The sequence below is a fragment of the Neolamprologus brichardi genome, chromosome 12 (assembly GCF_056152115.1).
Source record: "Neolamprologus brichardi isolate AB-2024 chromosome 12, ASM5615211v1, whole genome shotgun sequence".
Classification (NCBI taxonomy): domain Eukaryota; kingdom Metazoa; phylum Chordata; class Actinopteri; order Cichliformes; family Cichlidae; genus Neolamprologus; species Neolamprologus brichardi.
This window is the reverse complement of record NC_142115.1, coordinates 2,830,744-2,852,408: the sequence shown is the minus strand read 5'-3', so window position 1 is coordinate 2,852,408 and position 21,665 is coordinate 2,830,744. Positions and strand designations below refer to the sequence as shown.

Here is a 21,665-nt window from a genome sequence, read left to right as displayed (position 1 = left end):
AGCCTGGCTTTCTCCAGGAGTTTTAGTAAAGTATGGCTTAAGAAATTGTCTGCATAAAACACATTGCTTTAATAGAGGATCTATATGACACTTGTGTAGACCTAGCACACTATACTTCCTTCTCTCACCCCAACCGGTCGCAGCAGATGGCCCCGCCCCTCCCTGAGCCTGGTTCTGCCGGAGGTTTCTTCCTGTTAAAAGGGAGTTTTTCCTTCCCACTGTCGCCAAAGTGCTTGCTCATAGGGGGTCATATGATTGTTGGGTTTTTCTCTGTATCTATGAAGCGCCTTGAGGCGACTTTTGTTGTGATTTGGCGCTATATAAATAAAATTGAATTGAATTGAATTGAATTGAATTATAAATAAAAGCCATCTTGCAGACAATGAAAAAAGTTGACTTTAAGCTCAACCATTAATCTCGGTTCGTACGTCCCTCCAGTGTGTTCACATCTGTACCCGTCCAAAGTGCACGATCTTTGGTATTTACTCATTTGGACCAATTCTCATCTTTGTTCAGCAATTTTCTTTTTTTCCAACAGTGTCTTTATTTATTTTGAACATATCACTGTACACATCTACTAAGTATAAAGAAAACAAGTAGCTAAACCTACATAAACTACAAGCTTCACATACTGCCTTTATACACATGACTTGTTCAGCAATTTTCATGTAAGATTTAACAAGTTTTGACAAATACTCTCAACAAAGAACAATAATGTTTTCAAATCAGCTTTAATTATTATTTTTTTTGCATTCTACAGCTCTTCTTGAAAGTCTATTAACTTCCATTCATGTTAATAATTATTTTACGTGGAAAATCACCAAATAACTGTTTTCATCACATTTGTGGAGGGATTTCATTAAGTCTTTTTGTGAAAGACATTTTGTGAACAGTTCACCTCCAAATTCATAGATTTACAGAGATTTCGTTGCAGTAAAAGTTTTTAATTCCTTTTAAAAATGCCAATTCATGTGTGTTTTCCACACAGATCTGTCTTCCAACAGTCTGTAATCACACTGCTTCAACCATGTTGAAGTCTGAGTTTCATTTATGAAGTGTAGCTTTCCATTATGTCTTTTAATCCGGGTTTTTACTGCACTAACAGTGTGTTTGGGCTCACTGTCATGTCAAAAAAAAATAAAGCAATTGTCAATCAAAAGCTTCCCACATGGTATTACATCATTAATCAAAACCTGATGGTCCTTTTCTGTCCTGTAATTCCATCAATTTAGACAAAGTCCCCAACACCACTGGCTGAAATGCAGTCCTAAAGCATGACAGAGATTTCACCTATCTTTTTATTTTATTTATTTATTTTTAACAAATGGATGTTTTGTTCCTTAAGATTGGGTTAAGCCATCCTTCCTCTGAGACCACTTCTGAAGAGGCTTCAGTGAACAGTAGAGGAATCTACTGAAGGGCCTGTGGCACAGATGCATTTCTCACATCCAGTGTCATATTTTTGCTTGATGTTTTCCTTCTTTTGCCCTCTACTTTTTTAAGGACAGACTGCACACCATGTCAAGATGTGCTAAGTTTTTAACTAATAGTTTTCTGGGAATCTACTTGCTGGTGCAAAATTACTATTTTATCCTTGTCAAACTGTGTTATCTTTGACATTTCTTGATGACTCAGTTAAATAAATTAGACCAAAAAAATAACACTAATACCTGAATAAAGTTAAAAATATATAGCCCTTGCAACCTTTTTCTACTTGCACAAAACAGTGCAGGCATACATATTTATATTCTTAATACAGCAAATGTAGCTGAGACTCATGAGGAGGACAGTTCTCTCCTGTTTGTCAGAATTAAAAACCAACCAACCAACCAACCAACCAAAAAAGAGACATTTATAGGTACAGCATCTTAGACATTTATGAAGCTCTTGCAGCCTATTAGACACACACACACACACACGCACACAAAATTGTGTACATCCACATCACTAAGACAGCTTCCTGCACCACATGCACAAAGCCATAGAGAGAACTATGCCTGAAGACTACTCAAAGAAATGACAAGAAAGCTTGTCTAAGAAAGTTCAGGCTGTGTTGAAGAATAAATGTCGTGATTTCAAATACTGACTTTCAAGTTTGTTTTAAATTTTTAAAACAGAGTTTAAAATTTTTAAAGACATGAGGAATAACTTGAGACTCTTGAACAGTGCTGTACCAGTGAAAGTGCTTTACCTTTAAATAAAAACGTAGCTCAAATCCTAGATGTGGAATCCTATTTAATCTAATTACGTTAAGCAGTGGCGTGATTTAATCGTGTGTATATTAATGCATGTCCGTGCACCGTCTTGGTAAGGCCTATAAAGTGGCACCAGCTGCTTGTGACGGTACCACAGCTGCAGGTTGTCAGCACAGCTGGAAAGCAGGGCGCAGTATTTGACCACAAGAGTGAAGCATTGTACCACATCCGAGAGTCACCGGAGCGGCTGTCCGTTCCTTATTATGGGTCGTGTAATACATGTATTATTGCTATATACATCTTCAGATATTGCGCGGATTTATAATATATGTTTTTCTATTTAAATTTCAACATTTGAGAGTACACAGACAGCCGGTCAGTGACCCGACAAGCTTAGTTAGTTGTTTCAAATAATGTATTGTTTGAGCCCAGTGTTTCTAGTCGGACAGAAAAGGGACCGAAACTAAACAGCCACGTAGTAAAAGGCGAAGCTCGCAAGAAGGTGAGTATTTGTTGTATTTTGTAGCATTTATCTGTGATATATTTTATAATTTATACTAGGGTTTGTAACAAAGGTGAAGCCAGGTGTTTCGGCGAATGACTTTAAGCGTTTCAGAAAATGGTCCTATGAAGGCGTGAAGGCGATTCCAGGTTGTAGCAATTCTTAGCTTGACAGGTCCCGTGGCTAATTAGCACCCACGTTAGCTTCACTAGCTAGTGCTACCCACCTAAAGTTTAGTGCGTCTTTCTTGTCATTGCCAGTTTTATATGAAGTGAAATTATTCAGCCTAGTCGCTGGAAATATAGGGGCTTTACAGTAACGTTTGCCATCAACTGTCTTACTTTTTCCCCGAGATGCCGACTCCGAGTCTGAGTCTGAGTAGATGCTAGCACCCTAGCTACTAGCAGCAGTTGTAGCCACTGTGCGTCCAGCGGCTGCACCAGTCTTTGCAACACACCCTATGAGTCATAGGTTATCATTTATAGTAGGATACGATAATAATATAACATGTCACGCGGAAGGGCTTTGCAGAGTACTGCTGTCACTGATTTTTAATCTTCGGAAAGGCTTACATTTAAATATCAACTGTGCTTGATAAGACGTATCTCTGGTAGGGTAGGTTGTACACATGCCCTCACAGATTTACTTCAGTGGTGCGTGGCTGAAAAATAGGCGATAAAACGGGGAAACTTTTGTTGCATTTTTTTAAAGTACACATAAATTATTGCAGAGTTAAGTTATATTTAACCTGAAAAATCCACTTACCAAAGTAGTTTGTTAGTATTCAATTATAGCTTATAAAAGCAGACTGTTGTTACGTAACCTTATTAGTGGGTAAAACAGATCCCCGGTGAGTCGCTACGGCTTCTTCTGTGTTGCATGTTGATCTTTCTCATGTGTGGCAATCTCAATACTGGAGCTAAAAGTTGTTATATATTTTCTCTCTTCTTGTATGTGCTTGGAGGTGCTCCTGTAGACTGACATGCTCTCAGCTAATCTGCCTCCTAAGAAGATGGCGTAGTGAGATGCCCTTTCAAGAAGTGCACCAGCAGTGCTGTGACTGTTACTTCTCTTAATGGAAGTGGATACTGAGCAGTCAGTGGCAGCCCAGATGGAGGCCAATACTTATCAAGAGGACCATGTTATAAAATCCAAAGAGGCTCAAGCCCATGCTGTGGAGCATGAAACAACGTTTAAAAAAGGGCTGGAAAACCCAAAGGATGCAAAGGGGGATATTCATAATGGTGAGTAAGCATGCTTTTCTGGAAAGGATCACTCATTCCTAGATTGTGAGGTATCCAGTTCAAGTTCTGAAGTGTAATGGTGTCTCTTTTATCTAACACTTGTATTTTGCCATGCATGACCTGTTTTGGTGGTTATGACGAGCCTCTCTAGGCCATCTGCAGCTCCATGTTACACAGGCCTTTGAACAAGCATATTATGTAGCTGAGCTGAATTCAAATTTTTCATCATCTGTTTACAGTGTTTCAGTTTGTTTTTTTTTTGACAGAAAATATGTGTACAGAATGTATCTAATTGTAACGTATGTAAGTGTACGAGTTTGAGGATGCACATGAGACAAACTGGAAAAAGTAGCAGGAAGATTTTCTCACCCAGTGCGTTACCCAGAAATACAAAAGCCTCCAAAATAGCTGAATTGTTGATCAGTTTGCTTTTGATGTGTTAAATTATTTCACTGCATAGTTCTTTAAAGTGGCCTTTAGGCTCCACTTGTAATTACGGGTAGTTCATTTCATTGAAATATAAATGCGTTAGTGTACAGAAATATTTTTTGTAATTATATTTGGAAAAAACATTTGAATATCTCATTTAAATATCCATAATTACATTAGCAACAAACAACATCATTAAAAATATAGATATTACTATTTTACCGCAAATAAACTCCTCTCAGCGGGACATTTCTGGGATGATAAATGACAGCTGCTTGGCAGACGTTCCCGCATTCTATTGCTGAAAATGAATCATGTTTTCTACTCCATAACTACTTCAACCAGTGACAAGAGGACATAGAAAATGTCTGTCATGTAAAATGAACAAACCACTTCCACCGCTGACAGAAAATGGCACGTTTTGTCTGTAGTCTGTGGGTAACAAAGAAAATAGATTTCCAGTCCCTTTAAATGTGTTTGTGTTGCAAGCTGAGTCCCAGTTTTGCTCCTATAAGAGTAGATGCAGCTAGGAGGGCGATCGTGGCTCAAGAGTTGGGAGTTCGCCTTGTAATCGGAAGGTTGCCGGTTCGAGCCCCGGCTTGGACAGTCTCGGTCGTTGTGTCCTTGGGCAAGACACCTCACCCGTTGCCTACTGGTGGTGGTCAGAGGGCCCGGTGGCGCCAGTGTCCGGCAGCCTCGCCTCTGTCAGTGCGCCCCAGGGTGGCTGTGGCTACAATGTAGCTTGTCATCACCAGTGTGTGAATGTGTGTGTGAATGGGTGGATGACTGGATATGTAAAGCGCTTTGGGGTCCTTAGGGACTAGTAAAGCGCTGTATAAATACAGGCCATTTACCATTTAGGAGGGATGCTTCAGTAACAATAGATTACATGAGTTTTTGTCGTTGCCTTGTGCACGTAAGCTATTGTTGCTTGACAAAGTTGTCTAGCCAGTTTGCCAAAAGAATCACATCCACTCAAACTAGTTCACAAGAATTTCTCATGACTAATTGTTGGATTCCTGAGGGCTTTTTCCCCCCTTCCTCTTTCAGGTCCTGTCAATTCAGATGTGATGCCAAATGGAAATGGACTGGCAGAGGGCTTTGATGCTGCAGGGGACACCCTGCCTCTGACAGCTCCTCCCCAGAGCACCAGCTCCCCTGTCAACTCGCAGAACCGCCAGCCCTCCCCAGGTGTGGCTGCTTATCCACCCATGATGCTAGAGAAGTCTGAGGGGGCTAGTGCTGAGGTCACGGTTCACAAGGGTGATGCATTGCAGTCACTCAGACTCAGTATGCCTATGCAGGAGACTGAACTGTGTAAGCATAAATTTCTGTGCAGTGAATGCCCCCTCTATAACCCTTTCTATCCTAACCTCCCGTTTTGATGTGGAGTGTTTTGGTCGTCGGCTCATGTACAAGTGTTTGCTTTAACTCCCCTGTCTGTGTGTTATCTGAAGTGAAGGATTCAGTGAGGATTTCATTTAGCTGTTTGACTTGACCTCCTCCCAGCAACTCCCACAGCAGTCTTTTGTTTAACTCAAATTTCGTGTGGGTGCTTTTTTTGTTTTTTTTCAAGACACTATTTGAAAACATGGCTTTGTTTTGCTACTAATCACTCTGATACATTATCTTTTACATGGTATTTTTAAAAATTGGCACCATTGCCTGATTCACAGTTATGAAAGCTTATATTTTTAAGCATGGCAATAACTGATTTTGTTTGCCTGCACATTATAACTCCTACAGAGAATCAAAATAACTCCACAGGAAAAACCCACATGAAGTATCTCTTAATTGTTGGTGAATACACAGCTCTAATTCAGTGTACATCTATTGCAGTATTATAGCTGCGTACCTCTATACCAGGGGTCGGCAACCTGCGGCTCTTTAGTCGTTATAGTGCGGCTCTGCGTGGTTTGGGAAAATAAATTAGAAGTATTTAGTTGAAGTGTATTTTACTTATGTTAGTTCTTTTTAACGTGTAGTTCTAAATTGGAAGATTATTGTGATATTGAAATATAAAAATACAATTATATCTTATTATTTTTTCATCGCTCAAAATAAGCGTCACACTCGCAGAAGCCGGTGTACCCGCCGAAATGCCGTGCATTTATTGAGACTTTCAACCCCAGGTAGGCCAGTTATGGATCTTCGGATCCACATTATGTCAGCAGCTCCACCGTGAACTATGTTAAAAACAAACACGCTCACGCCTCACAGATGACAGCTTACAGTCCTGCGTAAAGATGAAAGTGACTTGTACAGCCCCGATCTGCAGATGCTGTGCGCAGAGGTTCGGGACCATAAGTCTTATTGTAAACATATCACAGCAGATCCGACGATGTTTGCATGAACATGCTTTTCAGCATCTCTTTATTGACCACTTTTCACACACAGTAGCTGTACGCACACAGCCGGCTGTAGCTCTTCAGCTCACAGCCCGACACACACCAACAACAGCATAGAGAGCACAGACGTTAAGGCGGCGAGGTGTGATTGCGGGTGCCGTTCAGGTGCATCCGCCTCCCCTATAGACCACGCCCCGCCACACACATTAATCAGGTAAAATACATATTCAGGCAGAATTTTGCAAATATCTATTTTTAAATTTTTTAGCAGCATAGTGCTTTTATTTTTTAAAAGTCAGGTCAAGGCTCCAAAAGCCCAAAGCCGATATGAGGGTGGCGGCTCACAACAGTTTTTGTTTGCTGGATCATTTTAGTTCAGCTTTCCTTTTGTTATATTTCTTTAAGAGTTCAAAATGTGTTAATTACATAAATAAAATGTAATTTTTTCTGTAGCACTTCATGGATTTCATAAGCAACACACCTTAGTTGTTCACACAAAGCATAAAGGTAAAAACAACATATACAGTGTTATCTTCATTTTAGATGTCAAAAAATATTTGCGGCTCCCAGAGTTTTCGTTTGCGTGGAAACTGGGTCCAAATGGCTCTTTGGGTGTGAAAGGTTGCTGACCCCTGCTCTATGCTATAGGACACCTTTAACTTTATGGGTGTAACACGCAACAGTTATGTAACACCTGCTCTAAAAATGCCATCAATCCTTAAGTCAAGTGGCAAACCTCGACTTACTGCCCATGGCCAAGTATTAAAATAAGTAAAATTTGAATAATTTGTTTACCATTGTCATTTGAGAACCAGGCTTCAAGCAGCTTCACTCACCACCATGCCAAATTCCAGCGTTTGCAATCGTGACATAATAGCCTGTTTAAATAATCTGCTTTGCTGTAGTTGGATAGTATATGTTAAGCAGTAGCATTTTTCTCTTTGTTTTAACATTCCTTGCCCTTCATCCTTTCAGCCAACCAGAAACCATCACTAGAGATGGAGAATGAGGAGAAGATTCGCCTAGAGGCTCGCCGGCGCCTGGAGGAGCAACTAAAACAGTACAGAGTGCAGAGACAGAAGGAGAGGGTGGGTGCATGCAAAGGGAAAATGACGTTTTTCTGGCAAAAAATATACACATAAACATTCGCACCATGGTGGAGGAGCTGTTTTATTACCTCAGGAGCTGAGAGACTTCCAGCCAATGAGTACAAAGTTATATCACAATATTTACATGATAATGTCAGAGAAGCAGTCCTTGAACGTAATCTTAGCAGAGGTAGAGAGGTGCACCAGTACAGTGTCACTTGTTTCTGCTGATTTACTTTTTCCTGCCTTTTCCTGTGAAATTAGTTTAACTTTTGGCTGTTTGTGACTTAGATTAGTAATTGTGCAGTAATTACTGGACTTATTCTAAGGAGTTTTCTTTTACTTGATGTGAATATAAATATTTACACATTTATTCCGGTTATTTTTGCTGGACACTCATTTTTTTTAATTTATTTTTTTATAAATTTTATTTTCAGTCACAGCAGCATGTTAATAACAAAACATTGAACATACAGTAGTTTGCTGTTCAGTATTTACAATACCCCAAAAGATAACGGAAATAGAAAAGGAAAACAAACAAACAAACCAAAGAAACCCCTACAAAACAACAAAAAACAAACAAACAACAACAAACAAATATAAAAATAAAATGTATAAGGGACATTCAGTGTACAGTTAACTATGATAGTGATATAGAGATATGGCATCCGCTCATGATAAGGTGGTCATTTTAAATGTTTCCATGTACATCAGGAATGGCTGCCACGCCTTAAGAAATTTGGTGGTTGAACCTGCCAGTGTATATCTCATCTTTTCTAAATGTAAAAACCTCATGAGCTCTGCAAGCCACTGTTCATGTGTGGGAGGAGCTTCCTGCTTCCATCTTAAAAGTATAAGGCGCCTTGCGATAAGTGAAGCAAAGGCAATAGAATTCGAATAGTACTTTGGCAAAGTGATGTCTTGAGGTATCACCCCAAAGATAGCCGTTAGAGCAGAAGGATCATATTTAACGTTATACATCTCTGACAGAGTGTTAAATATAGACACCCAATAGTTATAAAGATTGGGGCATGTCCAAAAGGTATGAAGGAGCGAACCTGTTTCTGCTTTACATCTGCGGACACTCATTTTTACCAATTAAAGAATAGATGTCAATTTTTTCTTTTTGTTTCAAATACAACCTCTGATTCTCTCTTCTGTTTTTTAGTCTCATCGTACCACCACCAAGAGCAGACCATTCAGTACCCTGGATCCAGAGCTTATGCTACATCCTGAGGCATTACCCCGGGCTAGTACTGTTGCCATGACTAAGGAGTATTCCTTCCTCAGGACCAGTGTCCCACGTGGTCCCAAACTTGGTAGCCTTGGAATTCCCCTTCCCAAAGAAAAGAAGTCCAGGTCACCTCGCCCTAACAAGATCCACTCCTTGGCTGATTACAAGTCTCCTGAGAATGATGGTGGTGGTGGTGGTGGTGGTGGAGGAGGCATAAAGGCAGCAGACATAAGCTCTGTCAACTCCACGATTAGCTCTGTGTCCACACTGTCTGAGATCAGTGTGACGTCAGAGTGCGGTACTTCTGAGACAGAGGCACAGTCTGGTGCTCCCCTCCATGTCCGGGACAATGTGTCAGAAATTGATGGCAGTGAATCAGGGGTAAGGCCCGGGAATGATGGCAACGACAGCGACAGCTCTTCCTACAGCAGTGTGTCTACCAGGGGAACCTACGGTATGCTCTCTGCAGCAGTGGAGAGGCAGCAGGGGCCATACACAGTAGATGGACGCGAGATCGCCCCCGAGGCCATGGGTCAGTTCCCTTCCCTTCAGGAGGTTCTGCAAGCAGCCACTGAAGAGCAACACTTCCTGGAGCTGGAGCAGGAAAGAGAAGGGACAGCAGAGCCTCGTAGCCGCAGGGACAGCTTCTCCAGCAGGTGACGATTTCAATAAACATTCAACAAATGTTTGAATTTATTATTTGAGTAGTGAGGTTAGTAAAATATTAGTGCAGTTGTGGTTACTGTGTATTTTCACAGACTGAGTATATGAGGGAACCTGAAAAAGACTGATATGTATAATCTTTTGTTGCTCAACTCATTTGTTTGATCTTATTCACTGAGGTTGTTTATTTGTTTTAGTGTTTCTTTGGAGAGTTCTGTGATGGGTCATGATGAAGTGCTCCAAGTGTTGAAGGAGAAAATGAGGCTTGAGGGTCAGCTGGAATCCTTGTCATCTGAGGCCAATCAGGTAATGCAAACCATCAGTAATACTTTATTTATTTATTTATTTATTTTGGTCTTCAGTTCCTATTATAACCTTGTGGGCGACCGATATTATACAAGTACACACTGAAAATAATCAGGCTACATGCTATAACCACCTGCCCTGTCTTCTGTCTTCTCTTCTAGGCTCTCAAGGAGAAAACAGAGCTTCAGGCCCAGCTTGCAACAGTGAATGCACAGCTGCAGGCTAAAATGGAGGAGGCTCAAGTCAGCAAGGAGAATCAGAGTGCCCTCACTACAGAGGTTGGCACACTACGGCAAAGCTGTAGCCAGCTAGAGAAGGCTATGGTAGAGCTCCAGAGCAGTCTAGAGAACAAGAATGCCAGTCTGGCTTCTCTGAGCAATGATCTAAAGGTTGCTGAAGACCAGTACAACAGGCTGATGGGGAAGGTGGAGGAGATGCAAAACGCTGTAACCTCAAGGGACAACACAGGTGAGTGATGGAGACTCAAATGGCTGAGTGTATATACTCACCTCCACCGCATATTTTTCAATTTTATGTTTTGATCCTGCGCTTTTGCAGTTCAGGAGTTGCGTCAGCAGATGGGTGGTCTTCAGAGTCAGCTTCAACAGGTGCAGCTGGAGCGCAGTACCCTACAGAGCCGACTGAAGACCTCCCAGGCCGAGATCGATTCACTTCAACAGGTCAGACAGTGGTACCAGCAGCAGCTAGCTCTGGCCCAGGAGGCAAGAGTGCGTCTGCAAAGCGAAATGGCCAACATGCAGGTGAGTTTAATGCCCGTGCAGTTGGTTTTAGTTGTCATGCAGGAGACATAACTATTGACATGTCTGGTTCTGTTTGTTTTTTATAGGCTGGACAGATGACTCAGATTGGTGTTCTGGAGCATCTGAAGCTGGAAAATGTGACACTGTCACATCAACTCACTGAGACCCAGCATCGCTCCATCAAAGAAAAAGAACGCATCGCTGTACAGCTACAGAGCATTGAGGTATTTTCTCTGACATCTTTTCTGTGGATACCAGCTTCAGGTTTAAATCTAAAGTCAAAACAAACTACACGTTAACTTTGTTATTTAGCCAAGAGAATTAAATAAAACCAATCAAAATATTTAAAAAAATCACAGGATTTGCATTAAAATGTACTTTTGACAGTTTGTGTAAACGGGTATCTCGACTATATTTGAACATTGTTTAAAGTGCTTTTGTTTGTTTGTTGTTTGTACATTATCTCTGTAATGTAGGCCGACATGCTGACCCAAGAAGCTGCTTACAAGCAGATCCAGGATGCAAAGAGCATGGTGGAAGATGACCTGCAGCACAAGCTGGACGAGTATGAAGAAGAGCGAGAACGGTTAATAAAGCTTGCCAACACAGCCAGCACCCTGGAAAGAGAACTAGAGCAGGTAGTCATGCCAAATGTAACCGTGACTTATTTGTCACCCTGCATGTGCAATAAACTTCTTAGACGTAATTCTTCATTTGTAAACTCTTCTGTCTTAGGTAAAGCTGACCCTTTCCCAGAAGGATGCACAGCTGCAGACACTGCAGAAGGAACATCTGGAGCTGATGCGCCAGCTGACAGCCACTCAGGAGAACTTGCACACCAAAGAGCAGTCCATCAACCAGCTCGAGGCCCGATACCAGGAGCTGGAGGCCCAGCTGGCTGAGCTGCAGACAGAAAGCACTGCCAAGGATGACAACATCCAGTACCTCCAGAACGAGAAGATTGTCCTTGAGGTCGCACTGCAGGCAGCCCGAGCAGACAAGAGCCAACTTGATGAGAGCGCGGAGAGGCTTGGCGAGGATGTTCTGGTGGCCTCAGATGTCTTGGATCAACTACGACAGGAAGTCCAAGTGAAAACCAATCAGGTATGAGACAGACGATGTGTTGAGGTAGAGTTAATTTGTTTGCCATTTACCTAAAATGTTGTTTGCGGTTTGGAAATGTTTGCAATAGGTCAAAAAGGCTTGTTTTTGTGCCTGAAGAATGAGGATTTACCTCTTTCTCTTCAGTCTAGTTAATATTAATTTAAATAAAACTCAAGTAGCTTTGATACAACATATAGTGAGTAATGAAACAATTGTATTATGTTACAGATTGAAACTTTACAACAAGAAAATAATTCCCTGAAGAAGCAAGCTCAGAAATTTAAGGAGCAGTTCCTGCAACAAAAGGTAAGACGCCTTCATAGCTTTTACGTGACATTATATGCTGCCTGCAGCAACTCAGAAAGACTTAATGCACATTTATAAGCCACTTGTCAGAGCGACTCCCAGCTGGCTGAGGCTGTGGCTGTCGTGGGAGTATGTATTGTAGAGCCAGATGGCAGACACATTCTCTGGAGGAGAGCGGTGCTGACACGCCTCACTGGATTGAGCATTGTCCAATGCTGCTTTATTTTGCATTGACAGGCTGTCATGAAAAGGGTGGAGTTAGTTGACAGAATGACAGACTCATGCACTGCATTGTGTGCCTTTCAAGATTTGAGTTATTGTAGGCCCTCTTTATATGCATGCATTAACATCTTCGTCCATCAAATAGTAATTGAACTGTTTTGAGCAACACATGACAACCAAGTAAGTTTTTGTGAAAATGTCTCTATTATCAATAAACTAATCCTGAATGACTGAACTCCGTAGCCTATTGCTAAGGATGAGCCCATCCACCCTTCGGAGAAAGCTAATTTCTGCCATTTGTATCCACGATCTCATTCTGTCTCCTTTAACCCTTTAAAACCGGTCAGAGCAGCACGCTCTGTTTTGCGTAACTATTTTTAAATCCTGGTAGCTCTGCAACCACGTGAGCTAGCGCAATAATTTTTTTTGCATATGAAACCGGAGGAGTTGTACTTACATCTTATGCCATCAGCTTGTCCTCGGTCACGGTTTCCTTCCACATATAGTTTTGCAAAAACTGCATAAAAAGCACTTGCAGCAACAAAAGCATAATATTCCAGAAACACGCTTTGCCGATCCAATCAGCTGTTCATAACACTTCCTACGTCCATCAGCGTGAACTATCGCATGTCCGCCATGACCTGCCCGAAACCGGAAGTGACGTCATTTTGCAGAAATGTAGTTTTTTACCATCAGGGACTCATGAGCCTATACTGGTGTTTTTAAAAGTTATCTTTGACTTTATGACTTTCTGTGTCGTTTCTGGGATGCTTAGGACTCATATTGCACTGCTGGAAATAGTTTATTTTGATGCATATGCTGCTTTTTTTGCAAATTTGCATTATAATATTTATATTCGTTTTTCCTGCAGCATATAAAAATTGGTGTATTTCAAAAATAAAACTATGAAGACACTCAAAATAAATTTCCTGTGGTGGGAAACTATTTTGTGCAACTTTTTTGTATTTACAGTTTTGAGGGATAAGCCTCTTAAATTTCTCTAACTAGAAATATATGTTAAAAAACAAAAACGATTTTAAATTTTTTTTGTAGTTTATTGCACTTTTTTGCAATTGATGTAATTACTATGCACTTAATGCAGACATATTATTAAATTTTAGGCTGTAATGGTTGTATTGATGTATAGCAACTTGAAATGCTCCCAAAAATGGCTCCACAACATGTAAAAATATAATATAAGCTCTGGCGGACTTGGTTCTATGGTAGGTCTTAAAGGGTTAAAGAACCAGCAATAATAGTTTTAACCAAACGATCCGGCTGATTAACGGATTTATGGCGTTTCTCAACAACATTTAGGACACAAGAATTTACCAGCATTGGGTATCAATTAAAATTTTAACAATTAGATTAAATGACTGGTAAGTCTGTTACCAACTACTGGCAGCAGCGACTATTAGTCAACTAGTCGTGCACATCCCTAATTTTAAACATGTACAGGATAAAAGTAAGCAAATATGATATTTGTTGTCAATTTGGTAAAAAGCGATGTGCATTTAGTAGCACTTAAAAAAATCAGCAAGTTCAGTCTTAGAGAGATTTTTCATTTTCATTTTTTTCTTGCTAATTCATAAATGTTACAACAGACTTGTGTCCTCTCATTAAAAGGTTAGAATTATATTTGCCATTTTAAAGGTTTTACAGTGGTTCACTATAGCCTGTGTTCATGTTTGGCCTGCAAAAATAAAGCTTATCCACTCCTCTATGAATAGACAGCATCAGTGAATTAAATCTCTCTCAAACCCTGGAGATGATGCAGCCCTGTCTCCTGCAGTGCTGTCAGTTCTTGTTTTTTCCCTGCTGTGTCAGTCAAGGCAAATATGAGTGAGACTACTTGCACATCTCCAAAGGAGCAAATGCCTCATAAGTATTTTGTTCCACTTTAAACCTTTTACTGGGGTTAAAAATGCCATTTACCTCACAGGTGATGGTGGAAGCATACCGCAGGGATGCCAGCTCCAAAGACCAGCTGATCAATGAGCTCAAGTCCACCAAAAAGCGTCTATTGACGGAGGTGAAGGATCTGAAGCAGGAGCTACTGGCTGCTCAGGGGGAGAAGCAGAAGGCAGAGCTGGAGCAGACCCGGCTGCAAAAGGAAGTGGTGAGAGTGCAGGAGCAGATGAGTAACATGGAGGCCCATCTGCAAACCATTCAGAATGAAAGGGATCAGCTCGAAACCCAGATTCAGGTACGGTTTGTCTGATGTTTGCTCGTGGCATTACAGTATTATATAATAAAGGAAATATTATATTAACCTTGGGTGTTTTTCCCCCAATGCAGTCTCTACAGTTTGATCAGAGCCAGCTGGCAGCAGTGACACAGGAGAATGAAGGTCTAAGGAAACAGGTGGAGCAAATGGAGGCTGAAGCCAAGAAGTGAGTCATGTGGTCCCACAGTGATGATTTGGCCCATGATGCCCCTCTTTGTAGTCATTTGGTATTTATAAATAGAAATAAGGGGTAATGCCTAAACGCCTCATAGAAATAAAAGTTTGTATGTGTGATTTCTTTATTTTTAATCCTCCTCAGAAATTCTGTGTTTGTTATATCAGGAAGTAAAATACATTTTTATGTATTTTTTTCATTCATATGTTCTTTGAAATAGAGCCATCACTGAACAGAAGGTGCGTGTGAAGAAGCTGGGAACAGATTTGACCAGCGCTCAGAAGGAGATGAAGGCCAAACACAAGGCCTACGAGAACGCCGTGGGCATCCTGAGCAGGAGGCTCCAAGAGGCTCTGACTGACAAGGAGACGGCTGAGGTGGAGCTGGCTAAATTGAAGGCCCAGGTATCAGATGAAGGGAACAGCCAGGCCTTGCAGGTAATGAGCACTTCTTTTAAAGCTTCAAGCTGCAACATCTATTTAAAGAGTTTCAAGCATTAGGAGAAGTATCACTGTTAGAAAGCTATACCTGCTCTTATTTATTTATAGTTTGTATCACAATAAATAAAATGGGTGCACTAACTCCTACAGACATGTGTTACTGTCTGTACACTTTTATGATGGACAGTGCTTACATAGGTGGTATGGATCAGACATGTTTCCTGTAAAATGCCCCTCTACAGCATAATGGATCCACTGGATACCCTCACTATGGAACCCAGGCCTATATTGTTTATGTTAAAGTATGAATCATCTGTCTTTCTCTCTAGACCAGTCCCTTTGTGCACTACTCAACTCTCAAATGTGCATTAACCTTGGTAACGCCCGGTTTATGCATTGCAACCATGTTGTAACAGCCCTCTCTACAGCTTCATTACTTTTGCTAAAGTTAGTGTTAAAAATATCATCTGATTCTGAATACGTGAGGTTTTTATTTTATTTTATTTTGACAGATTTTTTTATATGGATTGACCCATATTCTTGTCATTTGTTACCATTTCTTGTCAGAAGGTTGTATGCCCCTGCATCGTGAATATAACTGTAGCTGTTGGCTAACTCAAACATTTATTTATTTGTCATACAGAAGAAGATTGAGACTCTACAGGCTGAACTGCAGGCTGTTACCAACAGCAAAGCTATGCTAGAGAAGGAACTTCAAGAAGTGATCACCCTAACATCCACAGAGCTAGAAGAATACCAGGAGAAGGTTCTGGAGCTTGAAGATGAGGTAAACTTTGTTACTCTTTCATCTTATAGCTCATATACTTTTTTTTCTCAGTTCAAACCTCTTTTTAGTCCCTTTCAGATGTGCTTTTCTCTGTTAACCTCATGGCATCTTCCAGCTATCAACGTGTCTCCCCAGAATGTTGAGATGGGCATTTCACTAAAAGATCGTACGCTTTGGAGAACCAACCAAAAGGCAACAATACAAAACAGAAATCAAGTCTTCGAGTGACAAACTTCTCCTGCTGTCCAATCTACTTGTGACAAACATGATTAATATACAAAAGAATAAATAAAATATACGTATGTTAAGATTTCAAGAACGGCAATCTTAAAGTATAAAATGCATTAAGACATTGTCACTTCATGTTCTGTCATTTTTTTGCTAACACTGGCTTTTGTTGATGTGGGAATCATATAATGAAGACTTAAGGAAGATTATTGTAAAAGGTTAGGTGTTAGGTTAGGTGTCCCAGAGCTTAGTTGGTTCATGAGAAAAGAAATAATTTCATGAACTTTTTCATCCAATTTTTCCTTAATAATACAACTGTGTATGAGCAGTTTATTTGCACTTCTGAAATTATTCAGTTCATATGTTTGTTGTTTTGTTTTTTGTTTAGTTTTTTGTATCAATGACATGTATTGCTTCCACAGCTTCAAGAATCGCGCTGCTTCAAGAAGCGGATCCGAAAGTTAGAAGATGCCAACAAGAAATTGGCACTTGAGCTGGAACACGAAAAAGGAAAACTGGCCGGATTAGCTCAGTCCCACAATGCACTGCGGGAGCACGCCAACATTCTGGAGTCGGCCTTAGCAAAGAGGGAGGCAGATCTTGTCCAGCTCAATTTGCAGGTAAGAAAAAAAAAAGGATTGCATCTAATAATATAATATGGGGGCGATGATGGCTCAAGACTTGGGAGTTCGTCTTGTAATCGGAAGGTTGTCGGTTCGAGCCCTGGCTCAGACAGTCTCGGTCATTGTGTCCCTGGGCAAGACACTTCACCTGCCGCCTACTGGTGATGGTCAGAGGGGCCGATGGCGCGATATGGCAGCCTCGCTTCTGTCAGTCTGCCCCAGGCCAGCTGTGGCTACAACTGTAGCTGCCTCCACCAGTGTGTGAATGCGAGAGTGAATGAATAGTGGAATTGTAAAGCGCTTTGAGGGGTCCTGAAAAGCGCTATATAAATGCAATCCATTATTATCATTCATTATTATTAGATGTGGGTTTTGTTTTTGTTTTTGTTTTTTTATTATCCTGGTGACACAAGTATGATATTACCTGTAGACTAAACTAGAAAAGTGGGGTTTCAGGTTCAAGCTGTTCTGAAGCGTAAAGAGGAGGAGGACCAGCAGATGAAGCAGATGGTACAAAGTCTACAGCTGGCCTTGGAAAAAGAGAAGACCAAAGTCATGGACCTGAAAGAACAGGTAAGACTTCTGTGCTGCATATTAGGCTAAATTAAGCTTCTCTTTAAGCTGAAGTACAACCTCAAAATAACTCATATTAAAGTATTTTTTGTTTTGACACAAGACACCTGCTTACAATCTATAAATCGAACTGATAAACTGTCACATGCCTAGCTCAGTACGTTTTCCTTTTTGACACCAAATTGGGAGTAGCGTGGTCTTTGGATTTCCCATATTGTTTTATGGAATGTTTCCTTTAGGTGGCAGCAGCAAAGGCGGAGGCAGCCCACAATAGACGGCACTACAGGGCAGCCATGCTGGAGCTGTCAGAGATCAAGAAGGACTTGCAGGCCAAAGAGGACCTGGTTAAAGCTCTGCAGAAAGAAGCCCACAAACTACAGTGCGTGCATTTGCCTGATTAAAGAATACGGTGACTTCAGGAAAATTTGAATGATTTCTAATCTAATACTGTGTTACATAACCTGTAGTAATTGACGATTTTATAAGCTGCTTAACAAACTCTGCAGGGCTCAGGATGAGCAGCACGCTCAGGAGGTTGCCAGGTTCCAGGAGGAGCTGGCTGAGGCTCATTCCCAGCTCCAGATCCTCCGGAAACAACTGGACGACGAACTGGCAAAGCAGCCGCTCACTAACCAAGAGGCAAGTACTCGTTTTGGGTTACTTTACCTGTTAGTTGGGCTACATTTGTATTCTAACCCAGCGGTCCCCAACCCCCGGGCCTCGGACCGGTACTGGTCCGTGAGTCGTTTGGTACCGGGCCGCGAGAGTTGAGGCTCAGGTGTGAAATGTATAGTTTTCAGGGTTTTTATCGGTTTTCAGCGTTATTTTGTTATCGTTTTTATCGTTTACTCGGTTTTCCTGGGTCTTTTCACGTGTGTTATGATTAAATTTTCTTTTTTTCGGTACCGGTACTAGTTTTATTTTGTTGTATTTATCCGCAACACCTTAAAGGCCGGTCCGTGAAAATATTGTCGGGTGGTGCAACAATATTGTGGTGCAAAAAAGGTTGGGGACCACTGTTCTAACCAACAGAAGTCAGTTTGGTAAAAAAAAAAATGTTTTTGTTGTGTGAATGTTGTAATATTTGATGCTGATTAGCTGAATTGATTCGAATACAACACTTGGGGTTATGTAGTCCTTATTTCCTGTAAACATTTCAGTGTTGCAGTTCGTTAAAACCTGTTTTAGTCTCCTTCCAATTTACTGTTGGAGATCACCTCTCAATAACACTCACGTCTAACACTGGCTGCTGGTTCAGGTTGAAGATTTGAAGTGGGAGGTGGAGCAGAGGCAGAGGGAGATTGAAGCTCAGAAACAGCAGGTGGAGATGATGGAGCAGTGCCACCACAGGGAGCTCGACAACCTACAGACAGCTCTGCAGGCAAGCTTTGACCTGATTATACAGTACAGGCACAGTGTCTCATGTTTCTGTCATTTATGCCTCTTTCAAGCCATTTAAAATAAAATGTCTGACTCAGAATATTAAAGTGGAGCTGGAGTCGGTACAGGAGGAGCTGAGCAGCACTAGGAAGGACAAGTTTATGCTGCAGGCCAAAGTGGGTGAGCTGAGAAACAGCATGAAGACGGTCCTGCTTCAAAACCAGCAACTCAAACAGGACTTCAAACAGAGTCGTCTAAGGAAGGTGAGGCAACTTTTTGTGCCGTGAACGGTTGTATTATGTGACGTGTTTAGTGCTTCTTATAAGTTCCTAGCTGTGACATCATTTAAACTTCAGGAGTCCACTAAATAATGTACAGTAAAGTATTAACTGCTGAATGTGATTATTATGGTTTCTCCGTCTGTGAGAGTCTCATCACAGGTTGTTGTGAAAAAAGATTAAAACTGAAGCAAATAAAACGTATGTTAGTATTTCATATGGGTGCAACTAGCAATGGCTAATATGTTGTCATTTAGCTGGGTGTGCCCATTAATTTCTACAGTATGAGTAATGCAGGCATTCTGTCTTTTACAGAGATGTAAAGGTCAGTACTGCAAGTATAATGCCATATAAAAATAATGTGTTGTTGTTGTTGTCGGAGCAGCAGCGCATGGAACTGAAAAGTGACGGGAACCCATCCACCCCAGCAACGCCAGTTAAGATCCCAGACTGCCCAGTGCCTGCTTCCCTACTGGATGAGTTGCTGAAGCCTTCGACTTCTGTCAACAAGGAGCCGCTCAACAATCTCCACAACTGTCTACGACAGCTCAAGTAAGATCTTTTTTCTGTGTGAATGATCTGGTTAAACATTATCAGCAAACCGACATGAAACTTTTTTTTTGCAGTGCTGGGCAGTTATTCAAATGCCAGAACTGATGTAACAGTTTTTTTCTGTTGTTTTTTTCCCTTTCAGGGAGGAGATGGACAGCCTCCAAAGGCAGATGGAGGAACACACAGTAACAGTACATGAGTCAATGAGCTCATGGACAAACACAGAGGAAGAACTGGATCAACTGAGGCTTCAAAACAACATCTCCAACTCAGCAGAGCTAAACAACATGGAGGTGGAAAATAACAACCAAGGGGAACAGCAGCAATCATAACTAAAGAACTTTTTTCTCAGGCCAATAGAGGGAGAGTGGAGTTTTATCCACCAAGGCACTTTTTAGCCCCTTACACCTTTTCTCTTTTAACAATTGCTGCCAACATTTGGCATTTCTCCCATCGGCACAGAGGTGCGTTCGCAGAGTAATACTTTACATACCATAGCTTTATTCTTTCTTCTTTATTTGATGGTTGTGTTTTATTTGTGTTACACCTTTGTCACATTTATTTATTTAGAGTTGAGAGATTACAACTTTTTGTTCCATGCTTCTTTTCCCCGTCTATACAAATCTTTCAGGCCATCAATTTTTTCCCTTCTCCTTGTTAATTTAGCGTTTTTCCTCACAAAAATTGGCTACTATCCACATAATGTTAGATCAGTGTCATTCATGCTGCTTAATGATGACTGGCTTCATTTAAAGAAGTGTTTTCAGCGACAGAAACAAACCACGAGGCCGCCTAAAGGCTGGCTACCACATGTTCTTCCATTTATGTGTGCCTGTCTATGAGTGAAGTCATTCGTCTATGAAAAAACTGACATGGTTAAACAGGCAGCCTGTGTTAAAACTTTATCACTCCTGTTCATCACGCACAGTTGTAGTCAGTTATTTTGTATTGCCTCATGTTATGATGCAGTGTTTAATATGTTTGCTGTGTCACCCTGGGTTCTTAAAGTCTAAAAAAACAACAAAAAAACAACAACGTTAATATCAGTTTGTCTAGCATGGACGGCAGTAATTTGTACGCAAAAAAAAAAGCCTTAAGCAATCTTTAATATGGTATAAAGGACTAATTTGTTTGGGTGAATATATTTCTGCTGAGGTTGTGTGCAAGATGTCACTTGTTATATTGTATATATGTGTGACTGCTTACTTAAAACCAGTTTATTGTAAAATATGTGGATTACATCACCTGACATCGCACACTTGATCAAAACTGGACTGACAGGGGTAAAGTTGTAAGATGAAACGACAACAACAAAAAAACTTCTAATAACAGTAAGTGCAATCAGATGTGTTCAGTTTCTGTTACAGTTCATACATTAAGTTTGTATTTACAAAAAAATGAATACTCCTGAATCACTGTTTTTCTGTTTCATGGGTAATGGGATAAGTTAATTGTTGTTTCCAGAGGTTAATATATTATGTACATGTCCTTTTTTGTACGATTGTTTATTCATCTTAATTGATAGTGTAAAGAAAAATGGAATCTAATGCAAACCATAAATTGGATAACAATAATAATTCTGCTGCAGCTGCACTAACATTTCAGTATAGAGTGGTTGTTGGATGATACAGTAGCTTTCTGCATGCAGTTGTGCTGCAGCTGCTGTGCTGATGCTCATTCCCACACTAAACGCTTAGGCAAATACCATGTTATGCTGATGAATTTCCAAAGGGATGATGCTTGGAGAATGCTTATTGAGATGAAGCAAATAACACAAAACATTAAACATGTTGATATACTGTGTTCCCATATGTTTTTGGACCGTGTTCTCTATTGCTTACAACTTTTTGTTATATTTTTTTTCCAGACATATTGACCCTGATTTAAAATGCCGAGTGATGTGATATTGGTATTTATCATAAAATTGCACTATTCATCTGTCACGGTGTGCCCATTCTAGTATAAGTTAAATATGAAACTGTAAATTACCCCGTATTTTT

General features: G+C 40.7%; 1 protein-coding gene across 3 annotated transcripts; it reads left to right on the top strand.

Annotated features, from left to right (window-relative positions):
* The first annotated feature begins 2,463 nt into the window (after positions 1-2,463).
* Positions 2,464-21,466, top strand: golga3 (golgin A3). Of its 3 annotated transcripts, none has more exons than XM_087848888.1 (24): positions 2,464-2,697; positions 3,674-3,941; positions 5,421-5,687; positions 7,694-7,806; positions 8,975-9,696; positions 9,901-10,009; positions 10,171-10,477; positions 10,568-10,770; positions 10,857-10,994; positions 11,247-11,408; positions 11,506-11,874; positions 12,103-12,180; positions 14,345-14,608; positions 14,701-14,795; positions 15,025-15,241; positions 15,888-16,031; positions 16,682-16,879; positions 17,339-17,455; positions 17,695-17,834; positions 17,962-18,094; positions 18,714-18,836; positions 18,934-19,098; positions 19,499-19,665; positions 19,808-21,466. In XM_087848888.1, exons 2-24 carry the CDS (start codon positions 3,773-3,775, stop codon positions 19,995-19,997), a joined length of 4,590 nt encoding a protein of 1,529 aa, XP_087705014.1. In that variant the 5' UTR covers positions 2,464-2,697; positions 3,674-3,772; the 3' UTR covers positions 19,998-21,466. The 3 variants fall into 3 exon arrangements, with proteins under 3 accessions (XP_087705014.1, XP_087705015.1, XP_087705013.1); XM_087848889.1 differs by having other exon boundaries at positions 2,465-2,697; positions 3,662-3,941; positions 5,421-5,561; XM_087848887.1 differs by having other exon boundaries at positions 2,465-2,697; positions 3,662-3,941.
* The last annotated feature ends 199 nt before the right edge of the window (positions 21,467-21,665 follow it).